Source organism: Oryza sativa, chromosome 5 (genome assembly GCF_034140825.1).
Source record: "Oryza sativa Japonica Group chromosome 5, ASM3414082v1".
In the NCBI taxonomy this organism is placed as follows: domain Eukaryota; kingdom Viridiplantae; phylum Streptophyta; class Magnoliopsida; order Poales; family Poaceae; genus Oryza; species Oryza sativa.
The window spans coordinates 27,924,779-27,942,671 of NC_089039.1; the positions used below are offsets into that span (position 1 = coordinate 27,924,779).

General features: G+C 41.3%; 3 protein-coding genes across 6 annotated transcripts; all 3 read right to left on the reverse strand.

Annotated features, from left to right (window-relative positions):
• Positions 1 to 1,287: 1,287 nt before the first annotated feature.
• On the reverse strand, positions 1,288 to 4,304 carry LOC4339580 (large ribosomal subunit protein bL21m). Its single transcript, XM_015783763.3, has 5 exons — positions 3,772 to 4,304; positions 3,603 to 3,683; positions 2,861 to 2,962; positions 1,846 to 1,920; positions 1,288 to 1,732 (listed from the first exon to the last, which is right to left on the reverse strand). The coding sequence occupies exons 1-5, from the start codon at positions 4,192 to 4,194 to the stop codon at positions 1,661 to 1,663; spliced, it is 753 nt and encodes a 250-aa protein (XP_015639249.1). The 5' UTR covers positions 4,195 to 4,304; the 3' UTR covers positions 1,288 to 1,660.
• Positions 4,305 to 4,656: 352 nt separating this feature from the next.
• On the reverse strand, positions 4,657 to 8,773 carry LOC4339581 (uncharacterized). 4 transcript variants are annotated; one of them, XM_015783754.2, is made up of 9 exons: positions 8,415 to 8,773; positions 7,800 to 7,918; positions 6,810 to 7,017; positions 6,605 to 6,709; positions 6,364 to 6,492; positions 6,077 to 6,126; positions 5,903 to 6,000; positions 5,509 to 5,793; positions 4,657 to 5,342 (listed from the first exon to the last, which is right to left on the reverse strand). In XM_015783754.2, exons 2-9 carry the CDS (start codon positions 7,867 to 7,869, stop codon positions 4,839 to 4,841), a joined length of 1,449 nt encoding a protein of 482 aa, XP_015639240.1. In that variant the 5' UTR covers positions 7,870 to 7,918; positions 8,415 to 8,773; the 3' UTR covers positions 4,657 to 4,838. The 4 variants fall into 4 exon arrangements, with proteins under 4 accessions (XP_015639240.1, XP_015639238.1, XP_066166722.1 ...); XM_015783752.3 differs by having other exon boundaries at positions 7,800 to 7,922; positions 8,415 to 8,729; XM_066310625.1 differs by lacking the exon at positions 8,415 to 8,773 and adding an exon at positions 7,996 to 8,215 and having other exon boundaries at positions 7,800 to 7,922.
• A 1,335-nt stretch (positions 8,774 to 10,108) lies between these two features.
• Positions 10,109 to 11,809, reverse strand: LOC4339582 (uncharacterized). Its single transcript, XM_015783756.3, has one exon. It carries the CDS (start codon positions 11,714 to 11,716, stop codon positions 10,469 to 10,471), a length of 1,248 nt encoding a protein of 415 aa, XP_015639242.1. The 5' UTR covers positions 11,717 to 11,809; the 3' UTR covers positions 10,109 to 10,468.
• Between the last annotated feature and the right edge of the window lie 6,084 nt (positions 11,810 to 17,893).

The following is a 17,893-nucleotide window of genomic DNA, read 5'->3' on the forward strand; positions in this document are numbered from 1 at the left end:
CCGGTGGATGCGGATTATCCGATAAGCCGTTTGCCGGATAATCCAAAATTATCAACACATGTAACCACTTTATTTATTGCATATAACATAAGTTGGTACATCCAATGGACTAATTCATAAATTAACCTAGATTTCTTAGTCCGAAGCTTTCACCGTCTTATGTCACACTCGCGTAGCTGTATTTTTATATTATGGACATCGTGTATTCATGTTGTTTAGCACTTAAGCACATAATTATTATGATGGGTCGTTTATTGATTATTGTATTATTGTTCCTTGCATTGCTAACTCGATGTTGTATTGATTGCATACACTTATAACATCCGATAAATTTAATCCATTTCCGAACTGATTCCGCATCATTTCCCACATCCGAAACAAATCCGCTCTGCATCCGTACGCTATCCGCACCCGCTCCGAATCTGCTTAAAAAATATGGTTTAGGATATGGTATGACTACTATCCGACCGAATCCGCTCCGTTTTCACCCTTAAAGGTGGTTGTGTTGACTCGAGAGAAAATGAGAGGATAGTATGAATTTTTTTTATTTACAGGTAGATAAACTCTTATGGTCATGTAGGTTTCATGGGCATACTAAAGTATGGTACTTTGTGTGAAAGTGACAGAAGGCAAAATGATAATAACACATCCACTGGGAGTTCTTTAACCTTTTTTTAAGTTGTTTCTAAAGTTAGTGCCACACTGACTGCAACTTCAGAACCACAACGCATCTAGCGTTCAGATTAACTTCAGAACTAGATGGTACAATGAACGGATAGCTCAGACAGAGTAACCCTGTTTCGATTAAGAAAAATGATATGATAAAGACAGTAATCTGATCGATATTAGATTGCTATCCTCAAAGCATTATACTAAATTTACTTGGTTTTTCTTCTGTGGCATCCTCTTCTAAAAGAGAGCATATAATAGCAGCTAAAACGAAGTGGAGTCAGTTCTGCAAATATGAACATGAGTAAGTCTGATATCCTCTATAACATCGATGGATATCGACTTTCAATTCCTCTATAACATGAGCAAATCTGATGTTTCAGTAAGCTGGGATAGTTAACATGGGAATTGGAACTGAAGGAAGAACTTGTGCAATATGTTTCAGGAAGCTGGAACTGATGCAAGAACTGCACAGGAAACTGTCACAGTATGTTTTGAAGATTTTTGTTAACACTTTACAAGTTACAGGCGACACCCCTCCATATTATTTATATATCATCGCATCTGGTTGTATTAGCATAAGCATGTACAATTTCAGTTCAGATTTCTAAATAGATGGGAACCACAAACTTTCAGTTTCATTATTCATGGCTAGAACGGTATACATGGCACTGATGCATTGGAACACATTCAAGGAGGTACGCTAGTAAATGGAGAAAGAAAACAAAAAGTTAGTTTGGCTGTAACTACAAGATGTGATCCACATCAGAATATCCAAACTGGTCAAGACATTGGCATTGTGAGAAAGGGCATAGCTTGAGTGGCCCGTTCCCAAAATGTGGATACATAGACAAGACCTTCAGATATGGTTCTTTCAATCAGTGACTGACAATAAGCAACAGCACGCCGCATCAAGATTTGATTGGACACTAAAACCAGTATGAAGGACTGCCTGGGCATGAAGCCATGTTCCTTCATTATTCATCTTAATTTAAGCAGCAACAGCAGTGGCCTCTGACTTATCTATTCCTTCAATGTTGGTTATTCTCAGCTTTGTCAATTCCTAAAAATTGTCAGGGCATAAAGTAAGAACTAAATAGTGCAGAGGATAATATCAATAATATCATATTTTATTTTGAGAACACAGAATAATGTAAACAGCTGATATAAAATTACCTGACGATGGCCCTTTGTTCGACGGTAATTTTTTCTTCTTTTCTTTTTGAATATGATAACCTTTGCATCTAGGGCCTGAAAAACAATGTCAATCCAATTTGAGCTGGAAATTATGTAATGATGTTACCATGTGAACCGATTGTACTAGTTGTAAAAAAAAAAAGCCATGTGTATTAACGAAAAGATTAAGACACGCTTGGGGAAGGTATATCATTTGTCAACCAAATGCCAATGTTTCTGTACGCATTACAAAAAACGAAAATCCAAAGCATAAGTAGGAGAATTAACCTCAAAATGTACATCATGTTACAAGTATTAAGCATTCCATTTCAGTTAAATTTTGGAAGTTTAGAGGAATCATGAAAGGTAGCAATAAGAACAACAAAGTCCAATGAATTAGCTCTTGGTATATAGAAGTGACAAAAAAAACTCTGTTATCCATTATCACATACAAAATATACGTAAAGTAGACATCCGATGCGACTGACACATTACAAATATATGTTGAAGATACCAATATACTGTTCAGAACATGCTCAAAGCATGTAGATGTATATACCTTTGCATGTTCCAATCATCAGCTGATGGTAGCATATCAAAGGGAGAGTGTATATGCACTGCTGTTTCTGTGAATTCTAACACTACCTAGTTCTTTAGTGTGTAGTCCTACTACAGCACGCATTTCCAACCTTAATGATGGTAGTATAATAAACAATTACTAGAGCATTGTCAGCCTTCAAACACAACAATCACTCATATACCTAGGTCATGCAAAAGGAGGTTTCCATGCATATTAATGATTCCTTGATAAACATGGATTCAGATGCACCAGAAATATATATAGATGTTAGCATGATTTGAAAAATGCAGACCTAATACTTAGCAGATGTTCTTGCAAACTTGTTTCAACAAATAAGTCTTAACAGTTATTTCATGAACTTTAGTTCAATGAAGAGGCTGAATAACATACTCCCCAAAAAAAAAATGGAGTAATAGAGTTTAAGAAGTGTCTTACATGCTCCTCAACGACAGCATGAACAGTAGCATCAGGAAGAGTTGGCCTCCCAATGACTGTTTGAGATTGTGACCCAAGCATGAGAACTCGATTCAAAATTAACTGCACCAAGTGATCACACAAACAACATCAACAAAGTTATAAATGAAAATGGAAGTACAAGAAGTACACAGAACCAGTGGCACCAGCAATAATGGAACAGTTTCAGAACTGGCACTAGAGCAACTAAAACGAGTAGCCACAAACTCATCAAAATACTCTGCGTGCTTAAATTTCAATGTTCGACCCATTTTTGAAGCGACTTAAACAGCTTATGTATGGAAAATGTTTATCCAAAAAAAAATTGTGTACTCTATTGAACAAACGATTTAAGCCATCAATATGGAAGTTCAGAGTTCCCATCACAAATGAAACATAATTAAACAATAAAAAGTGCTAGCAGAAATTCTGAGGAATCACGGTGGGTTCAATATACCAAATATCAGATCATGCACTGCATGCAATTACAAATCTTCAAATGACAAGTGCCTTACAATCAGATCAGAACTTGAAACTTCCCTGGTGGGTACAATTCGCCTAAATGACCAAAGAAGATAAACCTCCGTATTAATTATTAAAACATGATCTCATAACCTCAACTATTCCCTATCAATTATAAGTTGCGGCTTGTTACAGATCAAGTTATCGAACACACTCTCAGTCATAATAAATGTGATCGGTTGCGTTCAAAGTGCACAATTACCTTATCATTCACATCGCAAAACTTCAACCTTTCCGTGAAGATCGAGTCGCCATTGCTCACCTTAAACTGATGCGAACCAATCTGCAGGGATTAAAAAAAACGCATCCAATCACCCACTAGATCCACGCCCAAATGCAAAACGAAAGCTTGGGAAACAAACTGAGCAGACCTGGACGACGGCGAACACGGGCTCGTAGGGCTTGAAGGGCTTCTCGTCGGCACCGAGCGGGCCAACCACCGTGTACCCTATCTCCGCCGCCTCCGCCACCTTCTCCTCCTCCGTCTTCCCGCTGGGGGGCTTCGCCGCCACGGCCTCCTCCTCCTCCTCCCCCCACTCATCCCCGCTCCCCTCCTCGTCGTAGTGATCGTCGTCGTCCCCCTCCTCCTCGTCGCCGGAGGATCGGTTCGACGCGTAGTGGCAGCGCGAGGGGAAGAGGCGGGGGGAGGCGAGGACGCGGGATGCCTGCGGCACGAGGGGCTTGGCCAAGGAGGCTAGGGTTCGCGTCGCGATCGAGGCCAGCGACGCGGGTTGAGGGGTGTGGGCGAGGAGGCGGCGCGAGAGGAGGCGGAGGAGGCATCGCCGCGTCGCCATGGCTGCGGCGGCGGCGGCGGCGGCGGAGAGGGAGGCGAAGGGGAGGAAGGGGTAGAAATGGAAATATTCTCTGAAGCAGCGGTTTTGACGAGGGTTTAAGGGGAGGAGACGAGGAGTGTGACACTGACAGTGGGCCCTCTTTATCACGTATCGGGGAGAAACGTCAAATGAGTCTACGCTTTCTAGAGGTGAAGGCGTAACTGAGCGGGACAGAACGCGTATTCTCGGCTTACAGCTTTGCATGTTGCATTGCTCTTCTATCTTCATCGGCAGTTTGGCATACAAGAATGTAGAAGTGCAGAAATTGTACCTGTCCATTTTAAACAAACTGTACAGCATATCACGAAATATTTTTTTTTTGAATTTTCACCGGGGAGCCCCACCTGAATTTCATTGAAAGGGAAGTTGTTAAAAGTTAAATGGGAGTAAAAATGATGGTAGCAGTTACAGCATATCACGAAATATATTGTAGTATTTTTTTTCGGGGGAAATAAAGAGCATTTTATATTGGTCCTTCAAAGTGGAAATCATTCTGTATTTGTAAACTGCCTTGTAACATCATCTATGATTATGGCATTGGATCCTAAGTTTGGTTTAAACTCAAGTTCAAACTTGAATTTAACCAAGAAACTGTAAGATTATGATCAGCAGCATTTCTTCCTCCCAATCTCAACGAGCATGGCCATCAGGGCTTCACACATCTGAGTGGCATCAGCCTCGGCATGATCCTTTCTCAGCGTGGAGTGCACCATCCACGCATGGTCCAGCCTCCTCTCCGGCCTCACCACCACCGACCCGGGCACCTCGGCGTCCCGCCGCGTCACCAGGCCGTCGCTCCTCTCGCCGTAGCGCAGCCTCAGGTGGAGCGCGCTGACGGCCATGGCCGCCGAGGCCGGCACGACCACGGGGAGCTTCAGAGAGGCGAGCAACGATTCGGCGTACTCCGATGACGACAGGAACCGCGGCAATGGGAGCCATGGGAGGAGCTCGGCTTGGGCGACGCGCGACAATGTCACGAGCATCGTCGGGGCGGTGCTGGCCTCGGTGTGGAAGGAGATGATCGGCAGTTCGTCCACGGGGAGCTTGTGCTTGGAGATGAAGTCCCTTCTCTTGTCATATGTGAGATCCTCCAAGGCCCTTATATCACCCTGCATTTGTTTACTTGTTAAGATCATGATATGAAATGCACAAGAATATGAGAAAACAGTGATATATGAACAATTCATAAAGTCCTTTTTTTGAAAGATTTGCCTAATAACTCAGTCATAAAGGTTTGATCTGATTAGGTAACACAGAGACCAGGATAATGAGGACCTTGATGAGTTTGCATATTATCAGTTCCATGATCCTCCTTGTCTCCTTATCAGCAATCTGGCCTTTGCGAAGGATGTCGGAAGCTATTGGGGTGCCACCATATGGGCTCTGAACCAATGCCAGTCCGGCAACCTTGCCCTTGAGTTCAGACCAGTACAACGAAAGCGCCGCAGCCGCATCAACTCCACCTTTGCTATGGCCCAGGAGCAACACCTGTTTACCAGAACCCCAGTACAGCTCTTCAATGTATAATTTCAGTTCCCGTGCATTTTTCTCCACTGATGCCTGGGCGAAATGAAAGGTGAGTACAGGGACAAACAGAAGAAATGCTACAATCTAGAGCTTGGTAAACATGAGAAAATTGTTTGCATGTACCCCTGTTGAGCTCTGTTACCTCACTATGAATCCTTGCAATATGGCAAGTAAGCCCCATCTTCGAAAAGATTCTTTTCGTATTGACGAAGTAAAGTGGACTGTGATTACTAAAAAGTCCTGCACAAGGGCAGCGAACCAATATAAAGCTAGGCATTTTAACATCATTTGCAAAAAATGAAAAAAAATGTCTCACCAGGGATGAATAAGTAAACCAGTGTGTTAGGAAGATGATGCATGCCATTTCTGAAACATTAAGCTTCTTTTAGTATCATTGGTCTTTGCATGAACTGATAATAATTGAATGTTGGACCTCCATATGGATTGATACCAGGAATAAATCTGTTACTTCCGTAAATGATGTTCAGTGGCTCAATTCCCTATTGTTGTTAGATAGGAGTAGTTCTACATGTAGGGTCCGTAAAAGATAGTACTCTCCAAATAAAGTCAGTGGTACTTTAATAGGCATGAACAAAAGATCACCTGATGCCATACAAAAGCTCCTTGAAACGATCTGTACCATCAACTGAACAAGGCAATGTTTTTGTTCTTTTTAGCCATCCTATATCTTTAGAAGATCCCTGTAATGTTGTCCAGAAACGATGTAAGAACCTGCAAGCATATAGCAGTTTTTTAGCACCTGGCTCAAGCAAACAGAAATTCATCACATGGACTAGAACGGATGCAACACATAAAAGTTGGAAATTTGAAGACAGCAACTAACCTAGCTAGTTTAGCATGAATTTCACTTGCAACAGCACTGCACAGTTCTCGCAAATGGAATGCCAACTGTTGTCCCAATCTGAAGTCATGCAAAAAACTGGGAAACCTGCCATATGATCAGACAGAACAAATAGTTGCAATGTGAATAAAAATAATTATGTATATTATTAACGTTCTGATTAGGAAGTTAGAAAGAAAAACTAAACCTTTGACAAATACTGGACAAGCCTTTTCTGACAACAATGGCTTCAGATAGTCCATTTGGGGTCTGGTCTTCTGTAGAATTACTGACAGACAGCAAGGGAGCCTCTCCACGGATGTATCTTTCGGTGGCAGGTAATGATCTTTTATAACAAGGAGAGAACTGGAATCCATGATGTTCTGGGATCCAATCAATATACCCAAACACATGTTCTGGCATGGAAAAAAAAAGTATCAGCATGTAAAAAAAATATAAAGAAAACTCAAGAGGAATAACCGAATAAGTATATGCAAATTTCATATTGAGAGTGTGTTTCTTATAGAGCCAATCAAGTTCATCATAACTGGTTGCCCATCCTAAATCCATATCTAGTAGCTAACGAACTAATCAAATTTCCAACAAATTCTCTATGTGTAAACTAAAAAGGAAAGTGTCCATTATTTACAGGGAGCTGGTAATTCGGAATTAGCACAGAGAAAAGGGAGTAGCTATATTTATGGCACCATATTTTTCACCAAAAAATAGTTGGCATGTATTTACATTGTAAGCCCATAAATTACATATGTAATTTTAGTGTATTTACAATGTAAGTCCTAAAATTACATATGTAAGTCTCTAAATTACATATGTAATTTTAGTGTATTTACAATGTAAGTCTCTAAATTATATATGTAAATAGTATGTAATTTAAGTGTAATTAGTATGTAATTTCAATTCAAGCCAAAATCTTTGCTCGATCAGTTGGTCAAGGCCGCTGGACAAGCCACCGGAAATCCTAGGTTCGATTCTTTGCAGTACAATTTTATTTTCGTCAACCAAAATAGCACGAATCTTACAGTTGATCTAATGGATCAGAAATCGATATATTTCTAAAGAAAAATGTGTCGACAGTTTTTTAGCCTTTCCGCAGAGAAAATACAGCAATATAGAATGAAACATTAGCAGGCTATATTCTGCTTTATTATAATCAACAAGGGCACTATATGCTTGGTACCTATTAATCGTGTCAGTTGATGTCGTAACTGCCAAGCAAGGTCTAGGATGCGTGAAAAATAGTCCTCCATATGTGTTCCAGGATGAAAATGACAAAGAGCATCACTCGTGTTGTTTTACCTTCCTAACAAAACATGGACATGTCAGCAACTCAGCATACATCCACACTACGGTATCAAGAGAGATGGATTGCCTACATGTCTATGACTATAATCTTCATTTGGTCATATGGCTCACAAACTATTATACAACTGTCATTCATTCATTGCTGTGGTGCACAAGGCAAGAGCCAACATTAATTTGTTGTCAATATTGGCTCTTTGGCATCACATTCGAGTGGCATTTGTTAAGAGAAACTAGGAATGCAATATTTGGGCTGGTACAATCACAGACCTGCGGCCGTTTGGCATCTGCAATCTAACAAAATAATCAAGAAGACCAGACAAATTATCAAAACAACAACAGAATAAAAGAAGAGAGTAGGAGAGGCATGAGTACTGAATCTTCCTCCTCTCTCACAGGCATTTCACCGAACACGTGGAGCGCAAACCGAAGTAGCCTCAAGAACGCACCGTTATCACGAATACAGGGGAGGGAAAACACAGCAAGAACATACCCTAAAATCCCGAGAAGAAGCTCGATCAGCGTCCCGCCTTTTGTCTCTCCCAATGTGGGGGGCGGCGTGCGTGGATGGATGGAGGTAGGGAACGAGGTCAAAAAGAAGCCCTCACGACAATCCGCGGCGAACTGGCTTGCCTGCGCTACGTGACGCCGCGACGACGCGCGGGTGAGGCGCATGGGCGCCGCGTGGGGATGGTCCGCTCGAGCGGGGCTTCCGTGGCGCGCCATGCGTGGTGGCCGGTGGGAGCGGCGCCCATACTCCGGGAAAAGTTTTGGTCAAGCTTCTCTGGAAATCTTTGAACCTATCTGAATGAGCAGTGACCCCGCTTCCAGTGTTTGCTTGTGTTGTGTGGTCTTGTCGCGCTCTGGTTGGTTGGCTCGCCGCTTAGAACAAGTTTAATAGTAAAGCTCACTGTTACTTAACTTGTATAATAAGTCAACAGGTTAACTTTATTTTTTCCATTCTCTCTCTTTCTCACTCTATAAATTTAATGCATATTTCTTGGAGGTTGTGTGGAGCTAGCTCTTGTATGAGAGCCAACACTACCCACTTTTTCCTATCTCTCTCTTCCATATAAGCATATAGCTTGCTTAGAGCATCCACAATGGTAAAGTAAGATGCTATCTATAAAATATGTACATCTCAGCAATAGACTAGATTTATAGTAAACCACTTCAATGGTATGTCTATATAGGTATCTATAGCTCTCTAATCCATTGCCTCGTTAGCTTTGCTCTTTCTCTTTATTTAACCTCTTTCAAGTAGAAAAATATGCTAACATGGATCTCTTGTAGAGAGCTTATAGATAATCATTGTGGGTGCCCTTATAGCCCATTATTATCCTTGCTCTTAGACTAGGGCAGTTCGAGCTTGCCAAGTTGGCTTTCCAAGATGTTCCAACTCTTCCAGGGCCAAAGATGCAACCTTTTGAGCCTTCGAACCTTTGCAGAGTTGCCCATCAGGAACTGCAGTTTCCAACTCTTCAATGTTTTGCTTGTTGGCTTATCAAACTTTAAAAGTTGAAATTTTGAGATTTTCTTATCATACTCTATTTTTTTTAGCATTGACATTTAAATAGCTAAAACATAAAGGCCAAAGATGCAACCTTTGAGCCTTTGAACCTTTGCAGAGTTGCCCATCAGGAACTGCAGCTTCCAACTCTTCAATGTTTTGCTTGCTGGCTTATCAAATTTTGAAAAGTTAAAATTTTGAGATTTTCTTATCATACTCTGTTTTTCAGCATTGACAGCAACAACAAAAAAAAAAAGGTTACTGCTTACCAGCCGGTGGCTAGTTTGCCAAATGATCTAAACCAGTCCATGCAGGCAAATCTTTTCAAGCTTCCCATGGAGCAAAATAAACTGCCTATGTTGGCAGTTTTCATGTCTTGTAATCAACCACTTGACATGAAAAACAATTTGGAACTTACAACACAACAGATGATGTGGGAAAAATCTAATCTCCATTTATACATGTCTTATTTGTCTTAGTTTCACTTCTGCTCTTTGCTTGAAGATCTACAAGCCACAAGGGATGATAAACACTGAGAAGGTAAACAGCATGCAGCAATTCAATTCCATTCCATCGCCTCACAAGTCATGCAAAGTAAGAGAGTACAAATGGCCCAGCCCAGCTCCTATTGAAACTGGGTTCCAAGTGTACAGCATATGCTAGATGAGTAATTCAGGGAAGACAACAACTGAGACATATTCTTAGATGATCACAAAATTGATGCGAACCACATGAAGCCAGAAACAGTTTTACCATACTATCTTTAACCTGAAGGCTCAGGCAGTCAGGCTAGTAAGCTAACAAAAACAAAAGATACAACTTTTGAAGACACCTCTAGTGCACACAAAAGTAGAACATTCTGCGGTAGATTGGAGATCTTATAAAGTACTACAAGGCTACCAAAAACTTGACAGTGGCATAGTTCTTCTGCCAGCAGATAAACTATCAGATTAGCCCAGCTAATCAACACGATGAACATCACGACACTGTCGATCAACCAATATCACAAGCATCTCTCAGGAGATAGAGAATAAAACCTATACCCTTAATCTGGTCCTTCTCTTCTCCTTATCACCATTTGATTTCTTCACCTTGCTGTTCTTCTCCCCAACATCACTCACCACCTCTTTCTTGCCCTTCTTTTTCTTGTTACTGGCTTCCTCCACACTTGCATCCTCCCCCTCCTTGTCCAATGCACGCTTGCTCTTCTCCTTACCCTTCTTGCTAATCTTCGGCGTTTCGGCAGCAGGGGTGCCCTCCTTCACCTTCTTCCTTTTCTCACTCACATCTTGGATGTCTTGCTCCATCAAATCCTCAGCTAGTTGCTTCTTACCCCTCTTCCTCTTGCCACTCTCCTGTGCAGCTTCCTCACCAGCATTCTCTTCTTCCACATGTTTCAATGCCTTCTTCGCCTTCTTCTTGCCGACACCCTTCAGTGCAGCTCCAGCTTCCGAAGCATCGATAACCTCCCCGGAACCGACTTCTCCCTCCAATTGTGCAAACCGGACCTCGATCTTCATGCCCAACTCCGGCACAGCCTGGTAAATTGGTAATGCAACTGAATCCACAGCCTTCAAATGGAGAGACCTCACATTCGCCCACTTCTTGGGCACATTCTCCACGGCCGCCTCCACCGCCGCCATCACATTCTCCACGGTGTCCTCTTCCTTCATGTCCAGCCTCCCAACCTTGATCCCAGAGCAGGTGCCCGTCCGCAGGTAGAGAAAAGTCGAGTTCATCACCTTGCGGACCTGCTCCAGCCACCCGGTGCGGGCGAAGTCGACGGCGACGGGGGCCTTCTTGGTGGAGTAGAAGGCCTTGCCGAGGACGCGCGGGAGCAGCGGGAGGACGGCGCGGTCGGCGATGAAGAGGTCGTGGGAGGCGGCGAGGCGGCGGCGGGACTCGTACGGGCGGTAGTCGGTGCGGAGGGCGGAGAGCGGGATGACCTCGGAGACGGGGAGGTGGTGGGACCTGGACGCGTCGAGCAGGTCGGAGGCGGCCGGGGAGCGGGACTTGGGGCGGTCGTCGGAGATGACGCAGATGGAGGCCGACTCGCCGGGGACGATGACGGGGTGGGGGAGCGGAAGGAGGCGCGGCTTGGTCGTCGGTGAGGGCGGGATGCGGCGGAGGGAGAGCTGGAGGAGCAGGAGGTCGTCGCGCTCGTCGGCGAGGAGGTTCGGTGGAGCCTCCGCCGCGCGCGCGCGCATCCACTTGAACAGCGCGGCCACGGCTCCGGCCACCGTCGCCCGGTCCACCTCGTGCTTCTGCTGCTGCGCCGCCGACATGGCTGCGTCGACGAGAAGGCGGCGGCGGCGAGGGGAAGGAAGAGGAGAGGTGGAGGTGTGGCGGCGGAGGAGGCGAGAATCCCTCGCAGTTGCAAGTATAAAAGGGCACGAGAGCTGCGTCAAGCAATCCTAGCCACTGATTTGATTTGGACGGCTAGGATTTCGTGGCAGTTTATTGGGCCTCCGATTCTAGCCTTTCAGGCCCAGTCAGGCCCATTAACAGGTTGGAAAAGGAGTTCTCTTCGTTGATGTACTACCTGCTTATTATTTCGTTTGATTCTCCTGCTTCTGATTGATAATCGAATGTTTGATGCCACCTGATGAAATGAGGCAAACGTTACGAGGCTGCTAGTGGTCAACCGAGTGATACTTGACTCGGACCGATTTGGAGGTTTTTGGTGTCGAGGTTTGAACATTGACGATGTATCTTGCCAAGGAATGCAGGGCAGGTGACTGAGGGTGAAGATCTTGAATTTTCCCTCCATAATGTTTCTGTTTTTGCTTTGAATGTCCATCACAAATTCACAAGTGTGAGGAACTTATGGGTTCCATTCATGTATTGCCTGTTCTGTGTTCTATTCTCAAGTTAAATGACAGTACTGACATGAAGTTCTGAATAGGTGTGACTGTGTGAGGCGAGGCCTACTTCCTCAAACAAAAACAAAAAAAGGTGCGTTGCTGTGTTCCCACTGGATTACTTGCTAAGGTGTTTTTTTTTTTTTGACTAAATCACCGGGGGAGAGCTTCCCCACCTGAATTTTGTCATTACGAAAAATTAGGAGGTTTACACATAGAGTTTACTTGCTAAGGTGTGACTTGGTAAGGTTACACACCCTTTTCTGTTGATAATTGGTGACATTTATTTGTCATATGAAAACTGCCTCTTCAAATAGAAGAAAAAAAAAAGCTATCTTGCCAGTCTTAAATCAGCAGTTCAGTCTGAAAAATGACACAGTTCTCAAAGAAGAACCTGGGATGTAGGATGGACATGTGAGTATGCTTTTAACATAAGATCTATAATCTGCACTATCATATTATAGCTAGCTCAACCTCTTTTTTGCGCACTATTGCTTAGCTAGACCAATAACATGATATGGTTTATATTTATAACATGCTACTACTGCAAGTTGAGAACATTCGGTGGGCGAATAAATGGTCCGACTTGCATAATTGCATCGAAAGCTGTATCTAGCGATCACATATTTGAATAGTTCAAGCTAATAGCTTTGCTCCAACCATCTTGTGGGAATAGAGGAGGGTATGCATGATTTTAATTGAATATTGATTATGCAAAATTGTTCGTGTGGCGTATTGGTAATACTACAGGATCGATGCTGATGAATATTTATTCCTTATGATCAAATTGTTTCATTCAGTAATGATCAACTGAAAAGACCAACTTGATGAGGGAATTCAAAAGAGTTAGTACATACAACTTCAAGTCATTCATGGACTGGGATTTTGCTTGCAATATATATTAGTAGTATTTCTTTATGTGTCTACATAGGATTTCAGTTAGCTGTCTCATTTTTTTCAGCAAAGTTGATTGGCAATGTTCCCCTCTTGCATGAAAGTAATGCATACTCTGAAGTATCATCGCTTGACAGTACAAGTTCTCGTTCACATGCTCAACATCTTACATCATGCTCTCAACCATTTTTAGCCTCTGGGTGAACCAACCATCGTTTGATGCATTAGACTATACCGAGAAGCTTGGTCACTGAACTTTCAAAAAACTAAGCTTTGACACCGGCATGTTTGGCTGAATGGAACAGTGCAAATGCATGTGCTATGTGCTATAATATCATGGTGGTTGAGATGTTGAGTGAAGCAGCGAATGCTTCCAAACATTGTTAGGCACCTACTATTTGTAGTCTTGAAGTCATTTTTTTAGGCCAAAGTCTTGTAGGGGATGTTTTGGTGCTTCTGTACTAGTCAATTTAAGATATAGTAGATCAAACATATCTTAATATCTCAAATTCTTGATGTGGTAAGAGCGCTAACTAACTTTGATATGGAGTATATATCAGCTTAACTATTCAGGATCACAGCTCAAAACTTTGTGCAACTTTTTTTTGGATTTGTTTTTCTATTTGATGCTGCCTTTTTTTTCCATTACGATTTCAAGGCATGCTATTATTTTGCATTAAATATTTGTGAAAAATATCTTCCTTGCAGAAACCTGATGGCAAAACAAGATACGTGAAAGCTTTGGGTTCAGTAGCAAGGACGTCATGAACGCACCTTCCAACAAAAAACAACAATTCGATAGTCCTGCAATTTGTTAGAAAGAGGGAAAATAGGTGTTTGATTTTGAGGCAGCGTTGGTTGTTTCTTATGAAGGTCGCCATCCAGGAGATCACCCAAAGTCTGAGTATAAAGAAGATAATAAATACTAGTGAACAAAAATGTTGGGTCCCAACACTATGAAATATTGAAATTTCCTCTTTTAATGTTGATTAGGTACTAGCGATGGTGACACTACTAGAAAAATAATTTATCGTCACGAAAAAAATAGTAACATCAATACTAAAATTGTGGCAATAGATCAATGTTGCCACAATCTTAAAATCGTTGCTAGCCTTGGTAATAAATAGCGTGGTAATAGGTTATTGCAACGATTTTTATTTAGTTGTAATAAAATTTGATATTGCCATAAAATGGATGTGGCAAAAAAATATATATTGCAACACTTCACATGGTTGCAATAAATAACTATTGCTACCACTCCATGTGTGGCATTAGTTATACGTAGCAAATTAAATGTTTTCATATTAACTTATCATCCTAATTATTTTCTTTTGATATCTTGTCATGTCCAGGATTCGAACCCAAGATCTCTCCCTCACGCACGCTCTCCATGACCAATTCACATACGCATCAATTTTGTTTAAAAATGCATACAATTCCATTTGAGACTAACTAACTGAGATTTGAATCATGAATTTGAGTATTTAAAATATTTCAAATGAAAAATTTAAGTTGTAGATCTCATCGAGAGCTATAAATTTCATATAAAATTTGTCCTAATCCGTGTCCATATGAAAAGAATAAGTCAAATTATGAGATGATAAATTTTTTATTGCAACGAATTTGTTGATCATGGCAATAGAAAATAGTGAAAAGTACCATGTACTATACAAATTGCCAAAAAATTAAATGTGTGGCGATAGAACATGTTTTTTGCAATAGTAATGTTTTTTGTGGCGATAGCTCATTTCCTATTGCAACAAAAATACTGAATAAAACAATGATTGTAAATCGTTGCAACAAAGTATAGTTATTTGCCACAGAAAAAATATCATTGCGATAGTATAATATATTACCACGAATTATTTTTTGTTGTAATAAATTGGTGGCGATAGCTCAATTCTCTTGTAGTGTGAGACATGATTTGGAGTAAATTTTCCTGTGAATTTTCATCTCAAACTTGTAAAAGCTGTTGCCTGAGTTACTGGAAAGGCAGTAATAACTATTAGCTTAGATTTTTATTGTATTTTCTCCATAACACTTTCACTGGAGCATTTTGGTAAAATGTTGCTCATAATTTTTTTCTTACTGAAGAGTAATACAAGACACCTATGCCCTATGTACAAGGGGTGCACACTGCAAAGAAGGCTGTTTGAATATTTTACAAAGGTTTTGAACTAAAAAAATGTTCCAAATGTTCTTTCTCATCCTTAAGGAGAAGATATTACCGTCTATAGTTGGGGCTAAAGGTATTATATATTATCATATATATCTATATTTTTTTCAGTTTATCGACTGGACTTTCCTATTCATGCTAGGTCCTTAAATTACAATATCTATTGGTTGGATATTTAGATTTGCCGATTTGCCCCCTACTTGAGCTTTCACATTGGTTGGGCTAAAAATATGGATCTCCCCTAAATAAAAGTGGGTTTGCTAGCACTATATGAGCCAAAACAAAAATGATGGCATGGCTATCTTTTGTGCTATGTTTTTACAATACATGATGCTATATGAAAGAAGAGATGAAAAAAAAACTTGAAACTATAGCGTGTAGAACACGATAAAGTCATGATTGAGACTTCCAAATGAAGTCATGAATCAGAGTGGGGCTTGACCAACCTATCATATGCAGCATCGTGAGTAATGCAAAAGCCGTGTTAAGTTTAATAAAAAAAAGTTACTACAAATATGAACTATTTTGAGCTGTGATAGGTTTCATAAAAAAGTTGTTAAAAATGTAAGCAGTTTTGCGATACCAAATAGGCATTAATTTGCGGTATGGTCGCTATTACCTCTGTTATTTTTTATCACACGCACATATTCTTTTATAAAAACAAATAATGAATATTTTAAAATATATTGTATTATCAAAATACTTTGCATACTAAATATAACTACACTACTTACATTTATCAAAAAATCGTAACTCAAAACTTTTTAATGGTTAAATATAGGATCAAGATGGTCTATAGCGTCAAATAAAATTACGATATCTCCTCCTAAGCATTTGAAGGACCATAAGGCCACATCATCAAAACCAAAGGGTCGACTTTTCTAATAAAAATACATTGAGGGTGTTCTTACAAATTAGTTGAAAGGGGGTTCCATGAATTTTCAATAAACAAATATATAATCCCTTAAAACAATATATATTTACCTATTATAAAAGTTTAAGATGTTTTTGCCAGATTATTTGGTCCGTTAATTAGAATCCCAATTGCTTCCGTCGTCGTTTTTTTTTCAGCCTAAGCATATGTTTCCTTTTTTTTTGTTCTCATGACCGTAACGCATCGTCGCCTACTATTCGTTTTTTTCGTGTCTCCTTTTTTTTCGATTCGTTTTGTCGTGTTTTTTTTGCTGTTTTTATCCGGTTTCTTTTTCTTCGTTGTTTGTTTTTTCCTGATTCGGTTTTTTTTGCTAGGTTTCTTTTTCGCTTTTTTCACCTGGTTTTTTTATCTCATCCGATCTGTTGCATGCTTTCGTCGCCGGACCAAACCCTTACGCCGCCGCCACTTCGATCTGTCTCTCCATGCGTTTTCTCCTTCAACTGATTGCAAAAATCGATTCTCCACTCCTCTCTCATCATTTTTCTCATGATTTCTCCTTTCGATTCGGTTTTAAATATATAGATTTATCAGTCACTAATTATGGTTGGCCGACCTTTTTATCCCAACTTTGTGAATTCATTTTGATTTTGGGAAAACGAAAAGAGGATATTGAGTGTATAACTTCTTAACCAATTTTGAGAGATAAAAAAAAAGATTCGACCGAATTTAATAGGGAGGAGCCTGTAGTTCCACTTGTGGGCTGGATAGAAAAGAGGCAGGCGAGAGAGGTAGCGGACTGGGTTAGGATAGAAAAGGAAGGAAATAATGGGCTGTAGGCCCAAAACCAAGGAATAATTTTCATTAATTTTTTCAATTATAATGAATAGCGATCCTAATGTTTCTTCATTGCTCAGTTTCTAATAACGGTTGTATCATAAAAACGTTTTTATCCCGATGCAACGCACGTGCATTTTTTTCTAATAGAAGTAAAAATAAGAAAAAAAAGTAAGAAAAAAAAGAATACGAAGAAAAGTAATCTACCCAACAAATGATTTTACTGGTCACTCGTTCTTTCATTCCTCACGCAAAGGTCTACATCGCATCTGCGAAATCCAACGCAAGGTCGTCTCCACCTCCCACCCCTGTAGTATCTGTTTACGCGTCAAACGCCCACGGTCCGCTCCACGTTCCGCATTGCTCGCGATCTTCCTCCACGCCCGCTGATTCCACCCCCTCTCTTTAAACCACCACCGCCGAATTCCCTCACAGCCGTCATCGTCGCGATTGCCACCGATCCCGGCCCCACCTCGGGTTCATCGTCACGGTGACCGAGCCCCCGCCGACCGTCGTGCCGTGCCCTGCCTCGCCCTAGCGCCATCGCTGATTCGTTTCATCGAGATCTAGCCGCCGGCTTCGTGCCGCCCGAGAGCAGGAAGAACGCGGGGTTGGTGTGTGAGGGATCCTCTGCTCGGCTCGATCGAGGTGCAGCCCGTGCTGACTAACGGCGTCGCCGCAGCCATCTTCATCATCACCGGCCTCTACCCTCAGATGGGAAAGGAAATCTTCATGTTCCTGTGTTCCTTTTCTCCTGATTACAGGTCATGTCATTGTTTTGGCTTATGCTTGATCGTGCATCACGGCCTTCATAATTTCTGAT

Excerpts from the sequence above, each read along its gene's own strand:
- LOC4339580 (XM_015783763.3), bottom strand. The coding sequence starts at position 4,194 with ATGGCGACGCGGCGATGCCTCCTCCGCCTCCTCTCGCGCCGCCTCCTC. Across the intron at positions 3,684-3,771 it reads CCGTGTTCGCCGTCGTCCAG|ATTGGTTCGCATCAGTTTAA; the intron begins GTCTGCTCAGTT and ends TAATCCCTGCAG. Across the intron at positions 2,963-3,602 it reads TTTGCGATGTGAATGATAAG|TTAATTTTGAATCGAGTTCT; the intron begins GTAATTGTGCAC and ends CACTTGGTGCAG.
- LOC4339581 (XM_015783754.2), bottom strand. The coding sequence starts at position 7,869 with ATGGAGGACTATTTTTCACGCATCCTAGACCTTGCTTGGCAGTTACGA. Across the intron at positions 7,018-7,799 it reads TCAACTGACACGATTAATAG|AACATGTGTTTGGGTATATT; the intron begins GTACCAAGCATA and ends TTTCCATGCCAG. Across the intron at positions 5,343-5,508 it reads TAATATGCAAACTCATCAAG|GGTGATATAAGGGCCTTGGA; the intron begins GTCCTCATTATC and ends AAACAAATGCAG.
- LOC4339582 (XM_015783756.3), bottom strand. The coding sequence starts at position 11,716 with ATGTCGGCGGCGCAGCAGCAGAAGCACGAGGTGGACCGGGCGACGGTG.